The following is a 21,232-nucleotide window of genomic DNA, read 5'->3' on the forward strand; positions in this document are numbered from 1 at the left end:
CCAGCACCCTGCATGCTGTTCCACTTTTGCAATTGGCTGGAGGTCCTGAGTTCTTCTGTCCTTGGCTAAGAGGTCCCTGCCTCAGGGAACAACTCAGGAGCCCTTTCCAGGGTCCCAGGTAGAATCAGCTGCCCTCCCTACCTCCCATAGAGTCTTATAAACTGAACTTCCTGAGAAAGGGGAGGAAGAACAAGGAAAGCCATGTGGGTCCTAAAGACTCTCCAAGGCTGAATATCTAATTAGAACTTAGTGATGGAGAGTTGGAATGTTGACAAGTCAGAGCAAAATTATCTTTCATTCTCTTCAGCACTTTTAACAGGCACTCACTGTCTGCCACTGTATCTTATCTAGCAGGGAACCCTGCCAATAAGGACTGGCCTGGCTAGATCTGACCCTAGGTGCATGAGTGGCAGGGATGCTATAGCGAATAACTGAACACATTCTCACTGGATGTGAGGACCACTCCACAGGAGGACACTTCAACCTGGTACTACACATCTGGTGGGGAAGCCACCACTGGGCGATCACAGGCCCCCGGGATGAACCTACCAAAGCGATTTTGGTCAGCAGACAGAATGTCAGGCTGCTCCTTACATCTTTATACCTGATATTATGTAGGCATCCCTCATCTACAGTTCCTGCTTCTCCATGACTCTAGCTTGAGTTTAGTTGGCATTGAACCCAGCCAGTACAGAGTCAGTTTTCCTTGGGGTGTGGTCCCTGGCAGATTACCACTTCCCAGTGGTCGGCTTCACACCTATGTATGAGAAGCACGGACTGGATCCAGTGGTTTACTCATTAAAAGAATCACACTAATTCGGGATGAGGAAGCGTTTTTTGGGAGGAAAGGCGAGGGTGAATTTGATAAAATATATTGAAGGTATATTATGATAACTTCAAAGAATAGTTTACAAAATATACTGGAGGATATTTAATTCCACTATACTTTGCCTTTCAAGAGGCACAAACCACTTCTGCAGAGCTGGTCAGATCCCCTCAGGGGGCTCCTGAGGATATCATGTCTCCAGCAGCTGCCGGACATGTGGCCAAGAGGGCAAATCCAGGTCTTACACCTTGGGACCTGGACACTCCCTGACTCAGTCAGACTTACCATTGAGGTTGGTTTTGTAGCGATGAGTGATCCTTGTTCAGATGCTCGGGAGATCATGGAGGTGGTATAGGTGAGCTGAGCACAGGGACACTCTATAATGCCAGCGACAGAGGCAGAGGCAGGAAGATAGCTGTAAGTGGACTGACAGTCTATAACAGAGATCCTACTTCATAAACAACAGCAAAAAGGGTCACTGAGATAACTGAGAGGGCACAGGTGTTTGCCACCAAGACTGAAGGCCTGAGTTTTGTCCCCAGGACCCACATAGTGGAAGGAGGGGGAGCCAACTCCTACAAGCTGTCCTCTGACCTCACATGCTCACACACAGGAAATAAATGTAATGAACTATCTAAAGCACGATTAGCTTGGCTCTCAGCCAGACCTGCTCAGGACCCTCAGACTCTTGTCCTCCCACCCCGGCACTTGTGGGAGGGGCCTTCAGCACCCCAGTTCCCTCAGGTAAGGTCAGGATCCACCAAGGCAGGTCTGATATCAGCCAAGCCATGAAGATTAGACTTTTTGCTAAGGGCCAGCCACTGACCTGAATCACAAGGCCATGGCTTCTGCATCTTCAAAAAAAAAAAAAAAAACCTTAAAGCCACATATGAATTGAGGTGTCTAAGTTAGGGTTTTACTGCTGTGAACAGACACCATGACCAAGGCAGCTCTTATGAGGACAACACTTAATCGGGCTGGCTTACAGGTTCAGAGGTTCAGTCCATTATCATCAAGGAGGGAACATGGCAACATCCAGGCAGACATGGTGCAGGAGGAGCTGAGAGTTATACTACTTCATGTGAAGGCTGCTAGCAGAATACTGGCTTCCAGGCAGCTAGGATGAGGGTCTTAAAGCCCATGCCCACAGTGACACACCTACTCCAACAATGCCACTCACCTCCCAACAGTACCACTCCCTGGGCCAAGCATACAAACCATCACATGTGGCAAAAAACAATGGGAGAACCAATGTGGTCATAATTTCCTCACTCTTCTGTTCCTTGTTGTCTGCAGCAATTGCAACAGTAATTTAGGTGTGTGCAGTGTGGTGTACATGAGTGTGTGTGCATGTGTGTATGTATACATATGAGTGTGGGAGGGACTTCTTTTTACTGTTTCATGAGACAGTCTCATCATATAGCCCAGGCTGGTCTCAAACTCTGTATCTTCTGTATCAACCTCTCAGACATTGAGATCACAGGTGTGAACCATCCTGCCATGATGAATATTCACTCCTGCTGGGCAGGGAGAGGTTGGCATGGAGACAGGATCACCCTCATGAGCGTGTGTCACAAGTCAACAAGTTAGGCTATTGAAGTGGAGAGTGGCAATTGAGTGAAAACCCAGGTGGTTACAGCTGGGGAGAGAGGCACACCCCTGTGACCTCAGCACTTGGGGGTCCAATGGGGCAGGTCCCCAGGTTTACATCCATCCTGAACAAAGGAGTGAGATCCTAGATTAAAGAAAGATGTCAGACGGATAGACAGAGGTGCGGGTACAGGGCAGAAAGGTTGGTTTGGATTAGGCCTTGGACGATAGGCACATCATGGGTGTGCATCTGAGAACCCACAGACGATAAGTCTGAACTAGAAGTTAGCCAGGACCTTGCAGCATGGACCAGTCAGCTGTGACAAACCCACCACAGCTGTGATGAAGCTGGCGCCTGCCACCTGCTGGATTTCTCTCACTTGCTCTTCACGTTTCAGTAACGTGTGTGTGTGTGTGTGTGTGTGTGTGTGTGTGTGTGTGTGTGTGTGTGTGTGTGTGTGTGTGTGTGTGTGTGTGTGTGTGGTGTTATTTGTGTATGTTCTGTTGTTAAAAATCGTGGAGACTATCAAAGGTTTTTTGTTTTGTTTTGTTTTGTTTTCAGTAACGATTCATGATCAAGAAGGAAGAACAACAGAAACTATGTTCAGGATGCCTCCTGGTCCACAACCTGCTGTGATGGGGGTTTGACAATCCAAAGAAATGCCAGCAGGTAAACAGACCCCAGAGGATCAAGGAGCCCAGGAGCCAGAGGGGGCAGGTGCAGAGGTCTGATCTGCATAGCCCCGCCCTTCCTGGGAAGAGAAAGCAGCTATGGATATAAGGGGCAGCTGACTCCTGAGGTAAGGCTGCAGTCAGCAAACACTCCTGGCCTCAGGATGGCGAGGGAACTCTTCAGAACCCCAATCTGGAGGCTGGATAAGTTCATAGAGGATCAACTCCTTCCTGACACCACCTTCCTTACTGAGCTCAGAGCAGACATCGACTCCATAAGTGCTTTCCTGATGGAGAGATGCTTCCAAGGTGCCGCCCATCCTGTGAGGGTCTCCAGGGTTGTGATGGTGAGTCCCATTAGCCTGAGTTCATTGGGATGGGGTGGGAGAGGACTCTCAGAAGCCAGACTGCAGTCCTTAGTGGGGTGTGAGTTACCTACCTGCTCTGTGCCCAGTGTCCTCATGTGCATCCCAGCTATGGCACAGGGCAGAGGACAGAACAGAGACACCACTGCCTGATGACTGGATGACTGGACAGATGGAAGCTCATTGCCATGTTTCCATTCTGTCACATGGGACTGTATGACAGCAGTCCCTGCCTCAGTCACTCTGAAGGTTGAAGACATGTTGTGTTGTAATGTCCACTCATCAATGTCAGGGGTTGAACTGTGTTAGTGATTGTGGTCAGCATTTTATTTAGGGAGGATCACTACAGATCACTTGTTATCATTTTGTTTGTTTGTTTGTTTGTTTTGTTTTGTTTCGTTTTTCAAGAAAGGGTTTCTCTGAATAGCCCTGGATGTCCTGGAACTCACTTTGTAGACCAGGCTGGCCTCGAACTCAGAAATCCGCCTGCTTCTGCCTCCCAAGTGCTGGGATCAAAGGCTTGCAACACCACTGCCCAGCTTCCCTATCCTTTCTTATTCTCATTTTTGTCTTTTAGGGTGGCTGCTACAATGAATACACTGTGCTCAAGGGCAGGTCTGAGGCCAACATGGTGGTGTTCCTTATCAATCTCACAAGCTTTGAGGATCAGTTCAACGGACAGGTAGTGTTCATTGAGGAAATTTGGAGACACCTACTCCAGTTGCAGCAAGAGAAACTATGTAAACTCAAGTTTGAGGTCCAGAGCCCAAAGGAGCCCAACTCCAGGTTTCTGAGCTTCAAGCTGAGCTGCCCCGAGCGCCAGCATGAGTTGGAATTTGATGTGCAGCCAGCCTATGATGCCCTGTGTAAGTCAACCATCAGCAGAGCCTCAGTCTGTCCTCCCCTCATGCACGAATCCTCTCTTCTATTTCTGTGTGTGTGTGTGTGTGTGTGTTGGGGGTAGCATGTTCTCATGTATGCAGATGTCTGTTCACATGTTTGCCTGTGTAGGTAATGGTCAGACGCCAGCCTTGGAGGTTGGTTACTTAAGAGCCTATTTTGGTTGAGAGGTTGACCTGGAGTTTGCTGCTCCACCTTCATGGCTCTTGCAGTAAGGAGCTGGGGTCAGGTGGGGTGTGTGCTCTGATGGAGCTGAACCCATGATCTCTGGCACCTGGAGCCTCAGTATATTTATTAGGTACAGCACAGGGCTGGGGGGAGGGGATGCTTGGTCTCCTAGAAGTGTCTGTAGGCTATGAGTCTCCACTTGTAAACAATTATACTCAAACATATTCAGGACAGACTTGGGCTTCCTCTGGGACTCTGAATATGTGTTTACTACATCCATGCACACACAATCCACTCATAACCTCAAAATAGGGAGAGACTGTAAGCAGGAGTTATGATATACAAATGCAGTAGAGTGCTCCATGGTATACCAGAGCATGGTTGGCCATTGACAGATGACTGTGTAGCTCTCTTGTGAGTGACCATAGTGTGTTGTTTATTCCCACCACTGTCTCCAGACTTGTGAGCAATGCAACCTACTATGAGCAGTTGGTGCCACAGATTTTCTAGGTCATTTCACACCATCCAGAGGTGTGGTGGGCTCATGTCTGTATGGGGAGTGATGCTTGCTGCAGACAAACTTTGCCCTGTTCGCCGAAGCCCATAGACAGTGATTGTGACCCTAGAGGTACAGGAGACTCTTAGATCAGAGTTGGGTATAAACATCAATGAAACTTCCTTTATAGATGAAGTAAGACACTTCAAGCCCTTTGACTCCAGTAACTACAACAAAGTCTACGCCCAACTCACCCATGAGTGCACCACACTGGAGAAGGAGGGCGAGTTCTCCATCTGCTTCACCGACCTCCATCAGAGCTTCCTGAGGTATCGTGCGCCCAAGCTCTGGAACCTCATCCGTTTGGTCAAGCACTGGTATCAACTGGTAAGGCATCCGACCCAGATCCTGTGGACCCTATGTTTAGAGAGTGGGATTCAGGCCAGAGAAGAGGTCTAGTCTAGCTGGCTGTCTATGGACATGATAGCTTTATCACATGACCAAGAGCGCCTTGGGAAGGAAAGGTCTCACTTGGTTACACATCCCAGTCACAGGGCATCATTGAGGGAAGCCAGGACAGTAACTGAAGCAAAGACCATGGAGGAATTCTGCACACTACCTTGGTCTCCATGGCTCACTCAGATATTGTACAGTCCACATGCTCAGGCATAGCACCGACCACATCCTCACTTATCATGAATATTTCCGCACAGATCATTAAGGGAGCCCTTCCCTAGGACCGGTTTCTGAACTAGTTTGCTCTGACTGCTGTGGTAAAGATGATGCTGCTGCAAAGTAAATTGGGTGGAAAGGGATTGTCTGGCTCACGTTCCTGCATCGCACTCTATCTCTGAGGGAAGCAGAGGCAGGAAACTATGGCAGAGGCCATGGAAGAACTCTGCTAGCTGTCAGAGACCCTTAGGCGATCAGTCTGATTTTTACAAACAACTCAGGACCACCTGCCCAGGACAGGCAATGCCCACAATGGGTGGGGCCCTCCCACGCTGATCATAAAATGCCCACAGGCTTGACTCCAGGCCAGGCTGATGGAGGCATTTTCTCAGTTGTGGGTCCATCTTCTCCAGATGGCACTCTCTGTGTCAGGTTGACAAAGAGAAATAAAAATGGCACAAGGGGAGAGAATAGAAAATGGAGGAGGAAGCCGGGCAGTGGTGGCGTACGCCTTTAATCCCAGCACTCGGGAGGCAGAGGCAGGCAGATTTCTGAGTTCAAGGCCAGCCTGGTCTATAGAGTGAGTTCCAGTACAGCCAGGGCTACACAGAGAAACCCTGTCTCAAACAAACGAAGGGAGGAAGGAAGGAAGGAAGGAAGGAAGGAAGGAAGGAAGGAAGGAAATAGAGGAGGAAAAGGGGTTAAATTGGGAGCAGAGCAGAGGGGTTCAGAGAAACAGGGTTTGGGGGATCAGCCAGGGACATGATGCTGTAGAAGGAAGAGGGAATGGGGAGGGAGGACGTCCTGTGCTTGTTCTAAGTGATTTCTTCTAGTCCACTTTCCAATCAGCTAACTCTCTCTTCATCCATGTCTAATTCACTGTTCCATGGTGGCTGCCTCATGTCTGCTTCCTTCTTCAGCAATCCCTGCATGTCACTTTCTATGGCTTATATTTCCTGACATTTCTACCTACTACCTCTTTAAATGGATGACTTCTCTATATTTTTTTTTTCTGGACAATGTTTTACATGTATGTGTGGTGTATGTGTGTGATACCTGTTTGTGGGAGCACACCTCTTTGTGTGTTCTTGTGTGTCCATAAGAATGCAGAGGTCAGCATGTGAGGGCAGGTCCTCAGCCATGCCCCACCTTGTGTAATAAGTCAGGGTCTCACACCTGGCACACCTTCTGCTGGATCAGCAGCGCAAGCCCCTGCAAGCCCCATCTCCAGCCCTTTGAGCTAGGATTAGGAGTCAGCTTCCTCAAGAGCCTGAAACTCACTTAGATGCTGGGGATCTCACCTCTAGTTCTCACCCCTGCACTTTACCCCTGAGCCAACTCCCTGGCCCCTTCCCAGTTATTTCAAAGCCTAGGATCAACCTTCCATAGTGAACACTCCTTATGTCCCACTCCCACCCTCAATCCTAGCTGTCACTCATGGTGTCTTGATTGCTCCTGTGCCTGCTAATGAATGCTTTCTTTCTGAAGCACACAGGGTCAGTCTCAACCACTCAGCTCTTGGCTATAGCAGAGGAGGGGCCGTAGACTGAGTCTGAGTGACTAGGTGTAGCTATGTGACACTGTGTAAGGATATCTTGTGGCAGCCGAATTGAGCCTGTGAGAAGTGTCCCCCACACCAGAGCTGAGAGCCCCGTGTTTCTCATTGCCTTTCTCTTCTCAGTGTAAGGAGAAGCTGAGGGGGCCGCTGCCTCCACAGTACGCCCTGGAGCTGCTCACAGTCTACGTCTGGGAATACGGGATCCACGAAAACCCTGGACTCCATACAGCCCAGTGCTTCCGCACTGTCTTAGAACTTGTCACCAAGTACAAACGGCTTCGAATCTACTGGACATGGTGTTATGACTTTCAACACGAGATCTCTGACTACCTGCAGGGACAGATCAAAAAAGCCAGGTAGCTTGTCCCCACATGGCTCTTGTCCCTGTAGGAGTCAGGCTGCAATCCTGTGAAAAGGGAGAGGTGTGAGCTCTGTCATTGCAGCATCTCCTGCACTGGGTGCTGTCACCTGACTGACCTGAGGTCCTAATGCCCTGGGAGCTGGGGAGGGAGGGTAGGTTATCTTGTCTGTGATGAGGAGACCAAGGCTCTGACATTGTCCAGATCCAAAAGGCAAAGGAAAGGGAAGGACATGGAGTGGGGACTGAGATTTTCCAACAGTGACAGCAATCATAAGGGCTGTGACACACCAAAGACCTGGAGTGGACCAATTACCTGTAAATAATAGAGTGCTATGTCACCCTAGGGAGTGACATGTCCTGATCCTGTGTTTGATCAGTTTTCCCATGAGACTGGCTGGTCCAACTCTCCCCATCTCACAGATGAGAGACCCTGAGGGGCCTGCCCCAGGACACACAGCTACTAAAGGGTAGAGGATGTGAATCCAAGCCCTCTGGGTCATGCCCAAGGATTCCTCCAGTTTGCTGTATGCTGTGGGGCAAGGACTCTGGCCAAGCTTTGGATAGGGATGCAGTGCTGGGCTCCTCCCCTGCCTCTGTGAAGTGGAGCCTGAGGCACTGTTCAGCTGCTCAATTCCCTCCCTGAATGTTGCTCTGCAGGCCTCTGATCCTGGATCCAGCAGACCCAACAAGGAATGTGGCTGGTTCAGACTTACAGGCATGGGACCTGCTGGCAAAGGAGGCTCAGATCTGGATAGATTCGACTTTCTTTACGAACCATGATATGTCCATTGTGGAAGCCTGGGAAGTGATGGTGAGACCCTGTCATCATCCTGTCCCCTTGCACACAGCTTCGGTCACTCCATCTTTTTGGAGAATATTCTCACTGAGGCATGGTCTTTTTCTAAAGATCTCCACACTTCTGTAAAGGCCAGCTGCTTGCTTTCTTTTACAGTTATTTTAGTGCTATTCAGAGCTATCATGGGCTGGCAAGATGGCTCAGTGGGTAAAGGCACTGCCAGCACTGAAGACCTGGCTTTGGTCCTTAGAATTCATAGGGTAGAAGGAAAATAAAACATATTGTCCTCTGACCTTCATCTCTGCTGTTACACAAGTGGACACGCATTCATGCCTATATGCATACATATAAACAGGTGCATACAGACAAACAGATACATAGACTCTGAGAGCTGAGGCCACTGGCTCAGGGACACTCCCCTAGAGAGTGTTAGGACTGGGGTCCCAGGGACTCTGAAGCCACTGTCAGGTTCATGAACAGCCTGTCTTCCCTGTCACATCGTCATGTGGTCAGTGGGATTCAGTGGGGCTGTGTCACAGCCACAGAGGCACAGAGTGACCTGCACTTGGACCTCTCCCCTCCTGGGGCAGTGTCTGCCTGATGCTAGGGAACTGATGATGTCACGTGTGACCTCAGCATATGAGCATAGGTGCAGTGACTTGAGAAAGAAACCTCAGGAGATCAGGAAGGAAGTGAGAGGGGACATGGAGGGAGGCAGCTGAAGGAACAGTGGACTGTAGTGCTGTCCTGCAACAGAGAGGTGGCAAGGCCATGTCTCCCATTTAGCAGATCTATTAGTAAAGAAGAGCCTGCCTGTGGGGCCATATGAACCCTCAATGGCCATAGTCATAAAGGTGTCCTGATGGCCATCCTCCATGTGTGCTGACCATCTTTCTGAGGAGCTCCAGCTGGCCACTCCTGTTACCCACCCTCAGGGCTGATTTACATCCCCCTGCAAGGAATGCAGGCTCCTGACATGATTGTATGTTTTTCATTGCAGCCAGAGAGACAAGAATGTGTCTTCCTGTGAGCACCCCCAGCATCTGCCTAGGAGACTCCAGAGTCAGGGGCATGTCCTCCTCTTCTGTAAGACCTTGACCTAGAGAGGACAGACAGGATGGCACTCAAGGCTCCAGCGAGGGGCATCCAACCTGTGATCAGACTCCAGGCTTCTGATCCCTGCCTGCCCATGGACAGCCTTCCTCACAGGCTGCTTCGTCTGCCTTAGCTTCCAACAGTGTTCTCTGGGAGTCAGACTGTGATGGACAGAGAAGAACGCAAGCTCGACTTCCATCTGTTCACCTGTTGGGAGGTTATGTCCAATAGTGGCTGATCATCATCAACAAACCACAGCAAGCCATGAGGGGGGGTGCACTCTGAGGGAGGAGTCCTCAGACCACACAGAAACTTTTCAGCAGTGCATGTGGCCCTGGAGCCCTGGGAATCTGGCCAGTGTTCATCAAGGTGCACTGTTTCTGCAACATGCAGGCTGGGTTTATGGTAGTGCAGGAAAATAAAATTGCATGCATTTTAAAATTTATGATTTTAAAACTTAGGGGTGTGTGTGTATGAGATTTGAAGCACTAAATTAAAGCAAAACGCATTGAATTAAACTAAATGAATTAATTTATTCTCCCTCCCTCCTTTCCTTTCTCTCTTTCTGCCTGCCTTCCTTCCAACTGGATCTTATATGTCTCACCCTAGTTTGTAATTTTACAGAATGCCACCTGCCTCAAATTTCTATGTTCTGGAGCTATACACACACCACCACCACCACCACCACCACCACCACTGCCACCACCACCAGCAGCACCACCCTTCACATACAGGCTAAACGGTTCCATAGTTCAGTGTGTTGAACCAACAGTTTTACAAAGGCTTTAAAACTATAAAATATCCACTCGTGCTGTTTGCACTGGGGTCCCTTCTCGTTAAGAATGCACTAAATTGCTGAGGGCTACCATCTCCCAAACCCTACTCCTGTCCCCAGTGTCTGCTCTCAATCTCTGTGAAGGGGGAGGGGTGGATCTCCCTGGCCCCTCAGTCATTCAGATCTCACTCCAGCAGCCCTGAGGACCAGGAGCCCCAGTGTCCCCATGTGTGAGAGGATGCTTGTCCCCTGCACCACAGGACAAACCACACCCTCCCTGTACTTTATCTGAGCTGTTGGGGGACCCAGTGATGCTGGTCTATGATTCCAGTCTTGCCCTTCGGAAACACCCCTAGATACACAGGGTTCTAATAAACCATGGCTCGTGGTCCCCAGCCAAGCTGTGGACCCATCATGTCTTCCCTCATCTCCCCACACTAATGTAATGCCATGCATGATTTGTAATGTCTGCATCCCATTTCTTCATGGGGGAATGGAAAGATGAGGACCTTTAAGATAAAAAATGGCAGCCATGGGTATGGATTAGCAGGGAACCTACCCAAGGTTGGGTTCTCTCTTGTATTAGCTGTGGTTTTCCAGAGTAGTAGAACTTATAAAATGAATCTATCTCTACTATCAGAAGGGATATTTATTAGAATGCCTTACAGGCTGTCATCCCATTGATCCAACAAGGACTGGCTATGTCTGAAAAGTCTAAGAATCCAGAGGTTGCTCAATTCTTGAGGCTGGTTCTGAGAAGGCTATTCTGTCTTTCTAACAGGTCAGCTGCTTCAGGTGGGTACACATGGTACAAGCCATGGTCTCCGCCATCCTGGGCCCACTGCCACACTTCTTTGTTGTGATGTGAATTCTTTGGTTAGAAGCAAAATTGTGTGGAATCCCATGTCCTTAGACAAGGCATTCTGTAAGTCCACAAACTACCTGCCTGGGCACATGTGCAGGCATAACTGAAGAAGTGTCTTTTAAAAGAAAGGATGTGGCAATCCACATTGATCAGTGAGATGTGAGAATCCTCTAGGGACTTGGCTTGAAGGGGGATAGGCTCATTTTACTATTAAAGAATTACTATGCCTCCAGGAGACAAACTACTCCAGACAATTAGTTATGAGGGTACACAGTAACATGCATGGTCATGTGACACGACCTAAAGTCATCAGAGAAGACAGAACCTCAGTTTAAAAATGGCCCTAGAATATGGAGCTGTAGGCAAGGTGGTAGGGCATTTTCTTTTTTTTTCCTTTTTTCTTTTTTAGATTTATTTATTTCACGTATGCGAGTACACTGTCACTGTCTTGAGACACACCAGAAGAGGGCATCAGATCCCCATTACAGATAGTTGTGAGCCACCATGTGGTTGCTGGGAATTGAACTCAGGACCTTTGGAAGAGCAGTATGTGTTCTTAATTGCTGAGCCATCTCTCCAGACCCAGGTATTTTCTTAATTAGTGATTGATAGGGGAGGGCCTAGCCCACTGTGGGCGGTGCTATCCCTGGACTGATGGTCCAGGGTTCTATACGAAAGCAGGCTGAGGAAGCCAGGGGGAGCAAGGCAGTAAGCAGTATCTCTCCATGATCTCTGCAGCAAGCTCCTGCCTCCAAGTTCATGCCCTGTGTGAGTTCCCGTCCTGACTTCCTTTAATGAACAGTGACATGGAAGTGTAAGTCAAATCGACCCTTTCGTCCACAACTTGCTTTCAGCATGGTGTTTATCACAGCAAAAGTGACCCTGACCAAGATTACTATACAGGAAGGGCAGCTGTTAATAACAGCCATGTTCTATCCTGCCTCCTGCTCAAAGAAGGGCAAGCCTGGAATCGAATATTCTACTGACTGATATACACCCTGGGCATAGTCAGTCCGCACATGCTATCATCCTTAAGGGTCCTTCAAATTCCAGCCCCAGAGCAGTTTAAATGAAGACAAAACTACAAGCCTGGCCACTTGGGTCACACCTGTGCAGTGTCCCCAGTGCTCTTAGTGCTGAGCCCTCTCTCCAGCCCATGACAATGATTTGCTAAGGAACACTTTTTTCACCCTTCTTGGGTCTGTATTTGTATAGGTACAGAAACCTACACATGATAAACACATTGCCCTGCCGAATCGTGGGAGTTTAGTGTGGCAAACGGCTCAGCAATTGTGATAACATTTTGCCCTAGGTATAAGTTAACACATACTACAGAGGACACTAATAAGTCAATGAAGCAATAAAAACATGTTGGCTAGATCCTGACCCCACCTTAGGCTAACACAGTCAGGCTGACCTTCAGGCATGTACAGTGCTTGCAGGAACTCTTGCTAACGTGTGCTGTTCCTCTGCAACTGCAAGACTTTCTGTTCCCTGATCAAACAGAAATGCACAGTGAGAAAACTGTGCCTTCTTCTTATTAAAAAATGCACTTCTGTCCTGCTGAGAGTCACCACAGCTATGCCAATGGGAAGTTCCCTACTTAAAGGGTTTGGCCTTTATAAACTCCCTGCTCACTCAGGTCAGGGTTGTCTCTTTAGACTTGTAGTCACAACAGTGCATGCCCTGTCTGGCTCGGTGTGGTTCAATAAAAACTTCAGATTCATCAAGCACCGGTCCTGATCTTCTCTGGGGAGAGAACAGACCAACTACAACTTGTGGGGGCTCTCACGGGATCTATTCTGTCCATGAGAAAGAGGCTCTAATTCAACTCTGCAAGCCTTCTGGGGTGTTTTCCATAGGTTTTGGACCCCATAGACTCATGTGTTTGATTGCTTGGCCCACAGGGAGTGGCACTATTAGGAGGTGCGTCCTTGTCAGAATGGGTGTGGCCTTGTTGGAGGAAGTTGTCACTGTGCAGGTGAGGCTCTGAGGGCTCCTAGTGCAGAAGAGACAGTTTCCTCCTAGCTGTCTTCAGATGAAGATACAGAACTCTCACCTTCTTCTCCAGCACCAGGTCTGCCTGGACACTGCCATGCGTCTCACCGTGATGATAATGGACTGAACCTGTGAAACCCTAAGCCAGCTCCACATAAATGTTTACTTTTATAAGAGTTAACTTTGGTCACGGTGTCTCTTCACAGCAATGGAAACCCTAAGTAAGACACCTTCTATACTGTCTGGTCTTCTGAGTGCACTTTTTGGGGTATCTTTTGGGTAACTGAGCACAGTCTCAAGCCCAGGGTATCAGGGGACACCCTGTTGACATTTGGGTAAGGTGACTCTTGACCCCAGGACACCCATGGTTGTCAGTCTGCTGTGTTGGGTGAGTGAGAGCCTGGTGGCTGCTGTTGATTCTCTGTTTATTACTGTCTGTGTTTGTTCCAGTCAGCTGGATCCCCGTCTAGACTCCCAGGAAATGGTAATCGTCTTGTCTTGTGTTTGTCTGTGTGGACAAGTTTTGTTGCAGATATGGGAATGGGACTGAGTACAGCTACTTCCTCACTAACTAGTCCTGACACAGCTACCTCCTCATAACTAGTCATGTTTGCCGGCTACCTCCTAACTAGTCCAGTCTCCCAGATACCTCCCCACTAACTAGTCCTGTCTCCAAGCTCACTGCAGACCCTTGCCCAGTCTCTGTGCCTCTCAGTGGCTCAATGAAACCTGATGTTTAAGTCCTGCTAAATCTCAGATCTTTGAGTGTCCTTTGATCTCTGTTTGCTCTGGTCACTCCCTGCAGTCCTTGAGTCCATTTTGCAGGCACTCAGCTATGCTGTCTTTTGGGCATGAATAACACTGAAGCATCATTTTATGCTGTTCAGCATTATTATAAAGCTGGCTCTGGAGTTGGATTATGACCCTCCTCTCCCAATCTAAGCAGCCTGTTTAGTCTCCTCAAATTTCTGTCTCAGATCAAACGGTCATCTGACTCTAAGCCAGAAAAAGAGAGCAAAACAAAACAGACCAGGAAAAGACACTATGTGCTTTTAAGATACCTCAAAAGGAGGCTGTTCCCAAGAGAAATTACTGTTGCTTGGGAACACAGAAGGAACTAAGAATTCCTGTCTCAAGTTTATGTGCAAGAAGAGACCTGGAAGGATCCCAGGCTACCTGATGTCAAAAGTTGTATCAGTTTGGTTCTGCTCTGTCCACCACTGAGGACTTGATGCTGGGACCCACAAGGAGAATGTAATAAGTGCAGCTACTTGACCATGAATACGCAGATACAGAGAGAGAGACACACACAGAAAGACAAACACACATACATACACAGATGCACATACATACACCCTCCTACACACACATGCACAGACACACAGAGACACACCTACATATATAGAAACACACATATCCTCATACACACACATGCACATACACACACACACACACACTCACACACACACAAACACCTGTACTTCAATAGCCCTGTTCCTCAGAGTTCACACACCCTCATGGCTCTCTGTGATTTATTATTGTGCATCAGACATTGGACAGAACCTCCCAACAGGTGGACAGGTGGAAGTCAAGCTTGAGTTCCTGCCTCCCCTTCTGAATTCTGAATCTCTCGTCTCCCAGAGGACACTGTTGGTGGATAAGGCAGATAAAGCAGGCTGCGAAGAAGGCTATCTGTGATAGGACAGGATGCAGGGGTGAGAAGGCAGGGGTCAGAAGCCTGGAGTCTGATCACAGGTTGGACCCTCACTGACTGGGGCCTTGGGCAACTTCCTGTCCTCTCTGGGTCAAGGGCCTGCAGCAGAGCAGGACATGCCCCTGACTCTGGAGCCTCCTGGGCAGGTCCCACTGGGCTCACAGGAAAACACATGCCCAGTTCTTGTCCACTTAAGGATGGAGGGGAGGCAGGGCACAGCAGGTGTATGCTGCAGTCATGCCAGCGCTAAGGCAGGAGGATTACCATATACAGGCCAGTCTGAGCTATACACAAGAAGCCCTCCAAAATATGAAAAGAAACAAAAACAAAAAATAGATAGAAATTACAAAAAGGGTGATTCTCCTGGCATAGCACATAGCACAACCTCCGTCTTTAACAGAAAACACCATCGTGTCAGGAGCCCACATACTTACTGGAATGGGAATGCAAATGAGCCCTGAAGGTAAGTTCTGTGACAGGCCACCTGGGCCCCTTGGTCAGGTTGCTGAGAAGGTGACCAGTAGGCCAAACAAGGGTCAGGCCCTTGAGGATATATAGAGCTCTTCCCTGAAGCCATGCCTCCCACCTGTGGCCTCTCATCCACTGACAGATTTGTCAAATGAGAGTGGGCATAGCCAGACATAGGGGACAGCCCTAAAGGCCACTGCAGTCTGACCCAGCCCTTCTCCCTCCCCAGTCACCACCCCACACCCATCAAACTCCTATCCTGCCATGGGGTATGGTTCCAGCATCACTACAGCTATGCTAAGCGCCATCTGGAGGGCACACATGGCATCACTGGGTCCCTAGCATCAGGCAGGCCCTGCCCCAGGAGAGGAAAGGTCCAAGTGCAGGTCCCTCTGTGCCTCTGTGGCTGTGACAGAGCCCAGCTGAGTCCCATTGGCCACATGACAAGGAGACAGGGAAGACAGGCTGCTCCATGGACCTGACAGTGGCTTCAGACTCCATGGGATCCCAGCCTTGTCAATCACTAGCTGAGTGTCCCTGAGCCAGTGGCCTCAGGTCTCCAAGTCTGTGTGTGTGTGTTTGTGTGAGTCTGGATGGAACAACCTGTATGTGTGCGGGGTGACCTGTGTGTGTCTGTCTGTGTGTGTGTGTGTGTGTGTGTGTGTGTGTGTGTGTGTGCACTCATGTCCCTGTGTGTAACAGCAGAGATGAAGGTCAGAGGATAACTTTGGGGATTTGATTCTCTCCTTCTACCATAGGAGGTCCTGGGATGAAACCCAGGTCATCTGTGTTGGCAGCAAGCACCTTTACCCACTGAGCCATCCTGGGAGCCCATGAAATCTGTGAATAGCGCTAAGATGGCTGTGGAATAAGGAGAGCCGATGGCCTCCACAGGAGTGCGGCGACCACATGTGTGAGGGAACATTCTAAAGGTAGATGAAGAGAAGGGGGGAGGGCATGGAATGGAGATGATGGTGACACGTTCTTACCAGCACCTCCCAGGAGCACACTGGGGAACCGTCCCTGTACTTAAAGCATGGGTATTGCAGCCAGGCGGCAGCCTCTCCTGCTAGTCACCACCAGCCCTCTGAGCACGAACCAGCAATATTTCCTGTTGGGTCAGCAGGGGTCCAAGATCATAGGCCTGCAGAGCAACATGAAGAGAGGGAATTGAACAACCATCAAGTGCCTCACCCTGCACAGGGAGAGAGGAGAAGCCCAGCACTGCATCCATATCCAAAGCTTGCCCAGAGTCCCTGCCCCATGGCATACAGCAAGACTGGAGGATCCTTGGGCATGACCCAGAGGGCCTGGGTTCGAATCATCTACCCTTTAGTAGCTGTGTGTCCTGGGGCAGGTCCCTCAGGGTCTCTGATCTGTGAGCTGGGGAGAGTTGGACCAGCCAGTCTCATGAGAAAACTGATCAAACACAGAATCAGGACATGTCACTCCCTAGGGTGGCATAGCACTCTATTATTTACAGGTAATTGGTTCACTGCAGGTCTTTGGTGTGTCACAGCCCTTATGATGCTGTCACTGTTGGAAAATCTCAGTCCCCACTCCATGTCCTCCCCTTTCTTTGCTGTTTGGTGTAGACAATGTCAGATCCTTGGTTTCCTCATCACAGACAAGATAACCTACCCTCCCTTCCCCTCTCCCAGGGCATTAGGACCTCAGGTCAGTCAGGTGACAGCGCCCAGTGCAGGATATGCTGGGCTGACACAGAGCTCCCACCTCTCCCTTTCCACACAAGTACAGCCTGATACTCCATGGGGAACAGAGCCATGTGGGGACAGACTACCTGATTCTTGTGAGCTGTCTGTGCAGGTAGTTGGAGACCTCCTGGTATTCAAAGTCATAAAACATTGTCCAGTAGATTCGAAGCTGCTGGTACTTAATGACCAGTTCTAAGATGGACCAGAAGCCCTGGGCTGTGTTGAAATCAGCAACTCCATTCCTGTGCTCCCAGCCATAGACTGTGAGCAGCTCCAGGGCGTACTGTGGAGGCAGTGGCTTCCCCAGGTTCTCCTTACACTGAAAAGAGAAAGGCAATGAGAAACATGGGGCTCTCAGCTCTGGTGTGGGGGGACACTTCTCACAGGCTCAATTCAGCTGCCACCTGATGTTGCCATTACACGCCCAGTTATTTAGATTCAGTTTATGGCCCCTTCCTGTGCTATAGGCAAGAGCTGAGTTGTTGCTCCACAAAGACAGCATTCACTAGTAGGCCCAGGAGGAATCAAGACACCATGAGTGACAGCCAAGAGTGAGGGTGGGGGCGGGACATAAGGAGTGCTCACTGGGGAAGTTTTCTCATGGTCTCTGAGGTAACTGGGAAGGGGCCAGGGAGCTGGCTCAGGGGTAAAGCACCTTCCTCCCTGTGCAGGGGTGAGAACTGGAGGTCAGATCCTCAGCATCTACATGAGTGTCAGGCTGACTCCTAATCCTATGTTAAAGGGCTGTAGATGGGGCTTGCAGGGGCTGCAGGACTGTCCAGGAACTGCTGATCCAGCACACTGTGTGCCATGTGTGAGACTCTGACTGATTATACAAGATGGGGTGAGACTGCGGACCTGCCCTCACACTCTGACCTGGAATGCTAATGGACACACACGCCCACACACATACACTACATGTGTTTCCATGAATAGCTATAAACACACACATAAGAACACTCAGAATGTAACAAGAAATCATACATTTTAAAGGCATAGCTTGATGAGTCAAGAAAATCAAAATATAAAAGGTGCCATGAAGGGTTTGCCAAAGATGGAAGAAAAATCGAAAGACTCAAATGAAGCAGCAGCCATGGAACAGTGAATCAGACACGGCTGAAGAGAGAGTTAGCAGATTGGAAAGTGGACTAGAAGAAATCACCTAGAACAGGCAAAGAAAGTCCTCCCTCCTCTCAGATCCCCCACTCCACTCCTTGCCCCTCCTACAGCATCATCTCCCCCCCATCTCCACTCACCCCTGCTTCTCTCTCATCCTCTCCCCTCTGATTCCCTTCCACCCACTTTTTCTTTTACGTTGTTTTTCCTCACTGATTTTGCCAATTTTTATTCTGTCAACCTGACACAGAGAGAGTCATCTGGAGAAGATGGACCCACAACTGAGAAAATGCCTCCACCAGACTGGCCTGGGATCAAGCCTGTGGGGCATTTTCTTAATTAGAATGGGAGGGTCCAGTCCATCGTGGGCATTGCCTGTCCTGGGCAGGTGGTCCTGAGATGTTTGGAAAAATCAGACTGATCATCCAAGGGTATCCGGCAGCTAGCAGAGTTCCTCCACGGCCTCTGCTCCAGTTCCTGCCTCTGCTTCCCTCAGAGATGGAGTGCGATGCAGGAACATGAGCCAGACAATCCCTTTCCACCCAATTACTTTGCAGCAACATCATCTTTACCACAGCAGTCAGAGCAAACTAGGACAGAAACTGGTCCTAGGGAGGAGGGGCACTGCTGTGACTGACCAGCCATGGTGCTCCTTGGGAGGATTGAGAAAGGATTCTGGAACTTTGGGTTGAAAAGCTGTGGAGAGATGAGAGCTAACTGGCTGTTTGTGGGAACTTGGAAGACAGGAGTGCTGAGAGACAGGCAGGTATCAGAGGCTGGAGTGTGAAGTTTCAGGAAAAGCAAAGACCCCAACTGGGCTGTTTGTGTGCTGTGTTTGCATTCAGAATCAGTAATTTCTCATCAGCTGGGGCTGAGATCTTTGATTAAGAAAAAGCATGCACCATGGGGGCCAAGTCTTTTGGAAAGAGTTTCCTTATGATCAGCAAACAGTAGCTGTGGTCCAGGGGTCCCAAAGCTGCATCTAGAGCTTGCAGGTCACACCTAGAACTACAGAGAGGTCTCCCAGATGGTAAGACTTTAGTCCTATGAAGCCTGCTGGTTTGGAGGGGTCATGGGAAGCAGCTGAGGCCTGGCACTGAGAGAGGCCAGGAGAAGCCATTGGTGAAAGTGCAGCCTCCATGGCAGTGGAGACCCCAAGATACTGGACTTGCCCTGAGCAGGAGATGACTGCCAGGAACAGAGCACTGTGAGAACAGAGCTGGCCTGAGCCTGAGACCTGCTGTGTTTGCTGTGGATGGCAGAGCCCAAAAAGCTCAGAGAACTGTGAGTCCCAGATATCAGATACTGAGCCTTTTGCTCTGTTAGAATTTGGTTGAGTTTTGATCTGATTTTGACGGTGACCTGATTTTTCTCTCTTACAGTAAGAAAATATTTAACTTGTGTTTTTAATAGTATATGAGCCCACCGTTGAGAGACTAGTCTTTTTATGTGTCGTAGTTTCTTTTTTTTTTTTTTTTTTTTTTAAAGATTTATTTATTTATTATATGTAAGTACACTGTAGCTGTCTTCAGACACACCAGAAGAGGGCATCAGATCTCATTACGGGTGGTTGTGAGCCACCATGTGGTTGCTGGGATTTGAACTTCGGACCTTCAGAAGAGCAGTCGGGTGCTCTTACCCACTGAGCCATCTCACCAGCCCCTGTGTCGTAGTTTCTTTAGGTTTGGTTTTTAATTTGGGGATTTTAAAGCTGCATTGTGTTTTATGATGTGATACCGACATGAGATCTTAGGGACAAGCAAGAAAGGAAAGGTTATGGTTCAATCGTGGTTTGTTTGTGTGCCATGTTGAAAAGGGGTTAGTTTTTGTAAGCTAGCTTCCCCTGGAAGGAGTCAATCTTGATCAGTAAAATGCCTCCATCTGACTGGCTTTGGGTAGATTATGGGCATTCTAATTACTGATTGATGTGGGTGGGACCGGACCACTGTGGTCGGAGCCATGAATGAAATGTGGCCTTGTGCTGTGTAGAAATGGCCGCCGAGTGAGTCATGGACAACAAACGGTGAGCAGAATCTTTCCATGGTCTCTGCTTCAGTTATTCCTCTGACTTCCCTCCATGATGGAGTGTGACTGGAATCTGTAACCAACCAAGACGTTCCCTTCCCAAGCAACATGGGAAGGAACTTGGTCACGTGGTAAAGCTATGGCCTCACCAGAAACCAAACTAAAATATATATTACCTCTGCCCTGTGTCTATACTATGTCCAGATGAAGCCCACAGTGGCTGGGCCAGATGCCTTACCAGTTGGTACCAGTACTTGACCAGGCAGATGAGACTCTTCAGCTTGGTTGGATGCTGCTTCAAGATGTTCTGCTGTAGTTCTGTGAAAAAGGTAGAGAACTCGCCTTCATGTCTCACGTTCACAGAGTCTCTGCCCCATTTTGTGTACGAATGGCGAGTGTTTTTGAGGAGGTATTCGCATATGTTCAGAGACAGGAGAGGACCTAGGGTGTCTTCCTTTATAGTTTGTCATCTTGTTTCTTTGTGGCAGGATCTCTCTGTAAACATGGTGCTTGGCTGCCATCCAGCAGGTCTTACAGATTCTCCTGTCTCTTTCCCCTCATAGTGCCAGGGATACAGGTCAATGTATGGACCTTCCTAAATTTAGGTGGTTGTTGAGGATTTGAACTCAGGTTCTCATGCTTGAGCAGCAATCACCCTTATCCACTAAGCTGTCTCCCCAGCCACTGTGAGTTTTTGGTGCATGATTTTCTATAATGTGTTGTCAGGAGCCATAATAAGACAAGCCTAATAAATAGCAGGTGGTCTTCTTGAAATGGTCTGCTTCGGATTACAATATAATCTGCAACAGATTTGCTCTTTGTGGGCAAAGCCACAAAAGAAATCATTTTAGGAAAGATTCCTGCTATTAATATGCTTTGCCTGTTATTATTAAACATATATAACAATCACTAGGTATTATCCCCCCCCCTTGGGCAGATCTCTGCATATCTATGAAAGTGTACTGCCTTGGAGTGATGCTATATAGACAAATAGATGACTTATTAAGTCTTAATGATGATCCTATAAGGTTCCTAAAAATTGTATTAGTGATTATTA

The 21,232-nt window shown here is 48.8% G+C and overlaps 1 protein-coding gene and 1 pseudogene across 1 annotated transcript; one reads left to right on the plus strand and one right to left on the minus strand.

Moving 5' to 3' along the window:
• Window positions 1,781-20,465, minus strand: Gm7573 (predicted gene 7573; annotated as a pseudogene).
• On the plus strand, window positions 3,187-10,017 carry Oas1d (2'-5' oligoadenylate synthetase 1D). The gene is made up of 6 exons (NM_133893.3): window positions 3,187-3,435; window positions 4,031-4,319; window positions 5,208-5,404; window positions 7,371-7,603; window positions 8,266-8,419; window positions 9,405-10,017. The coding sequence occupies exons 1-6, from the start codon at window positions 3,253-3,255 to the stop codon at window positions 9,432-9,434; spliced, it is 1,086 nt and encodes a 361-aa protein (NP_598654.1). The 5' UTR covers window positions 3,187-3,252; the 3' UTR covers window positions 9,435-10,017.

The sequence above is a fragment of the Mus musculus genome, chromosome 5, assembly GCF_000001635.26.
Source record: "Mus musculus strain C57BL/6J chromosome 5, GRCm38.p6 C57BL/6J".
Classification (NCBI taxonomy): domain Eukaryota; kingdom Metazoa; phylum Chordata; class Mammalia; order Rodentia; family Muridae; genus Mus; species Mus musculus.

What these genes read in the sequence shown, in the direction of transcription:
- Oas1d (NM_133893.3), top strand. Translation starts at nt 3,253, where the DNA reads ATGGCGAGGGAACTCTTCAGAACCCCAATCTGGAGGCTGGATAAGTTC. An exon ending in GCCAGCCTATGATGCCCTGT is followed by an intron (nt 4,320 to 5,207) that starts GTAAGTCAACCA and finishes CTTCCTTTATAG; the next exon opens with ATGAAGTAAGACACTTCAAG. An exon ending in TGGAAGCCTGGGAAGTGATG is followed by an intron (nt 8,420 to 9,404) that starts GTGAGACCCTGT and finishes TTTTCATTGCAG; the next exon opens with CCAGAGAGACAAGAATGTGT.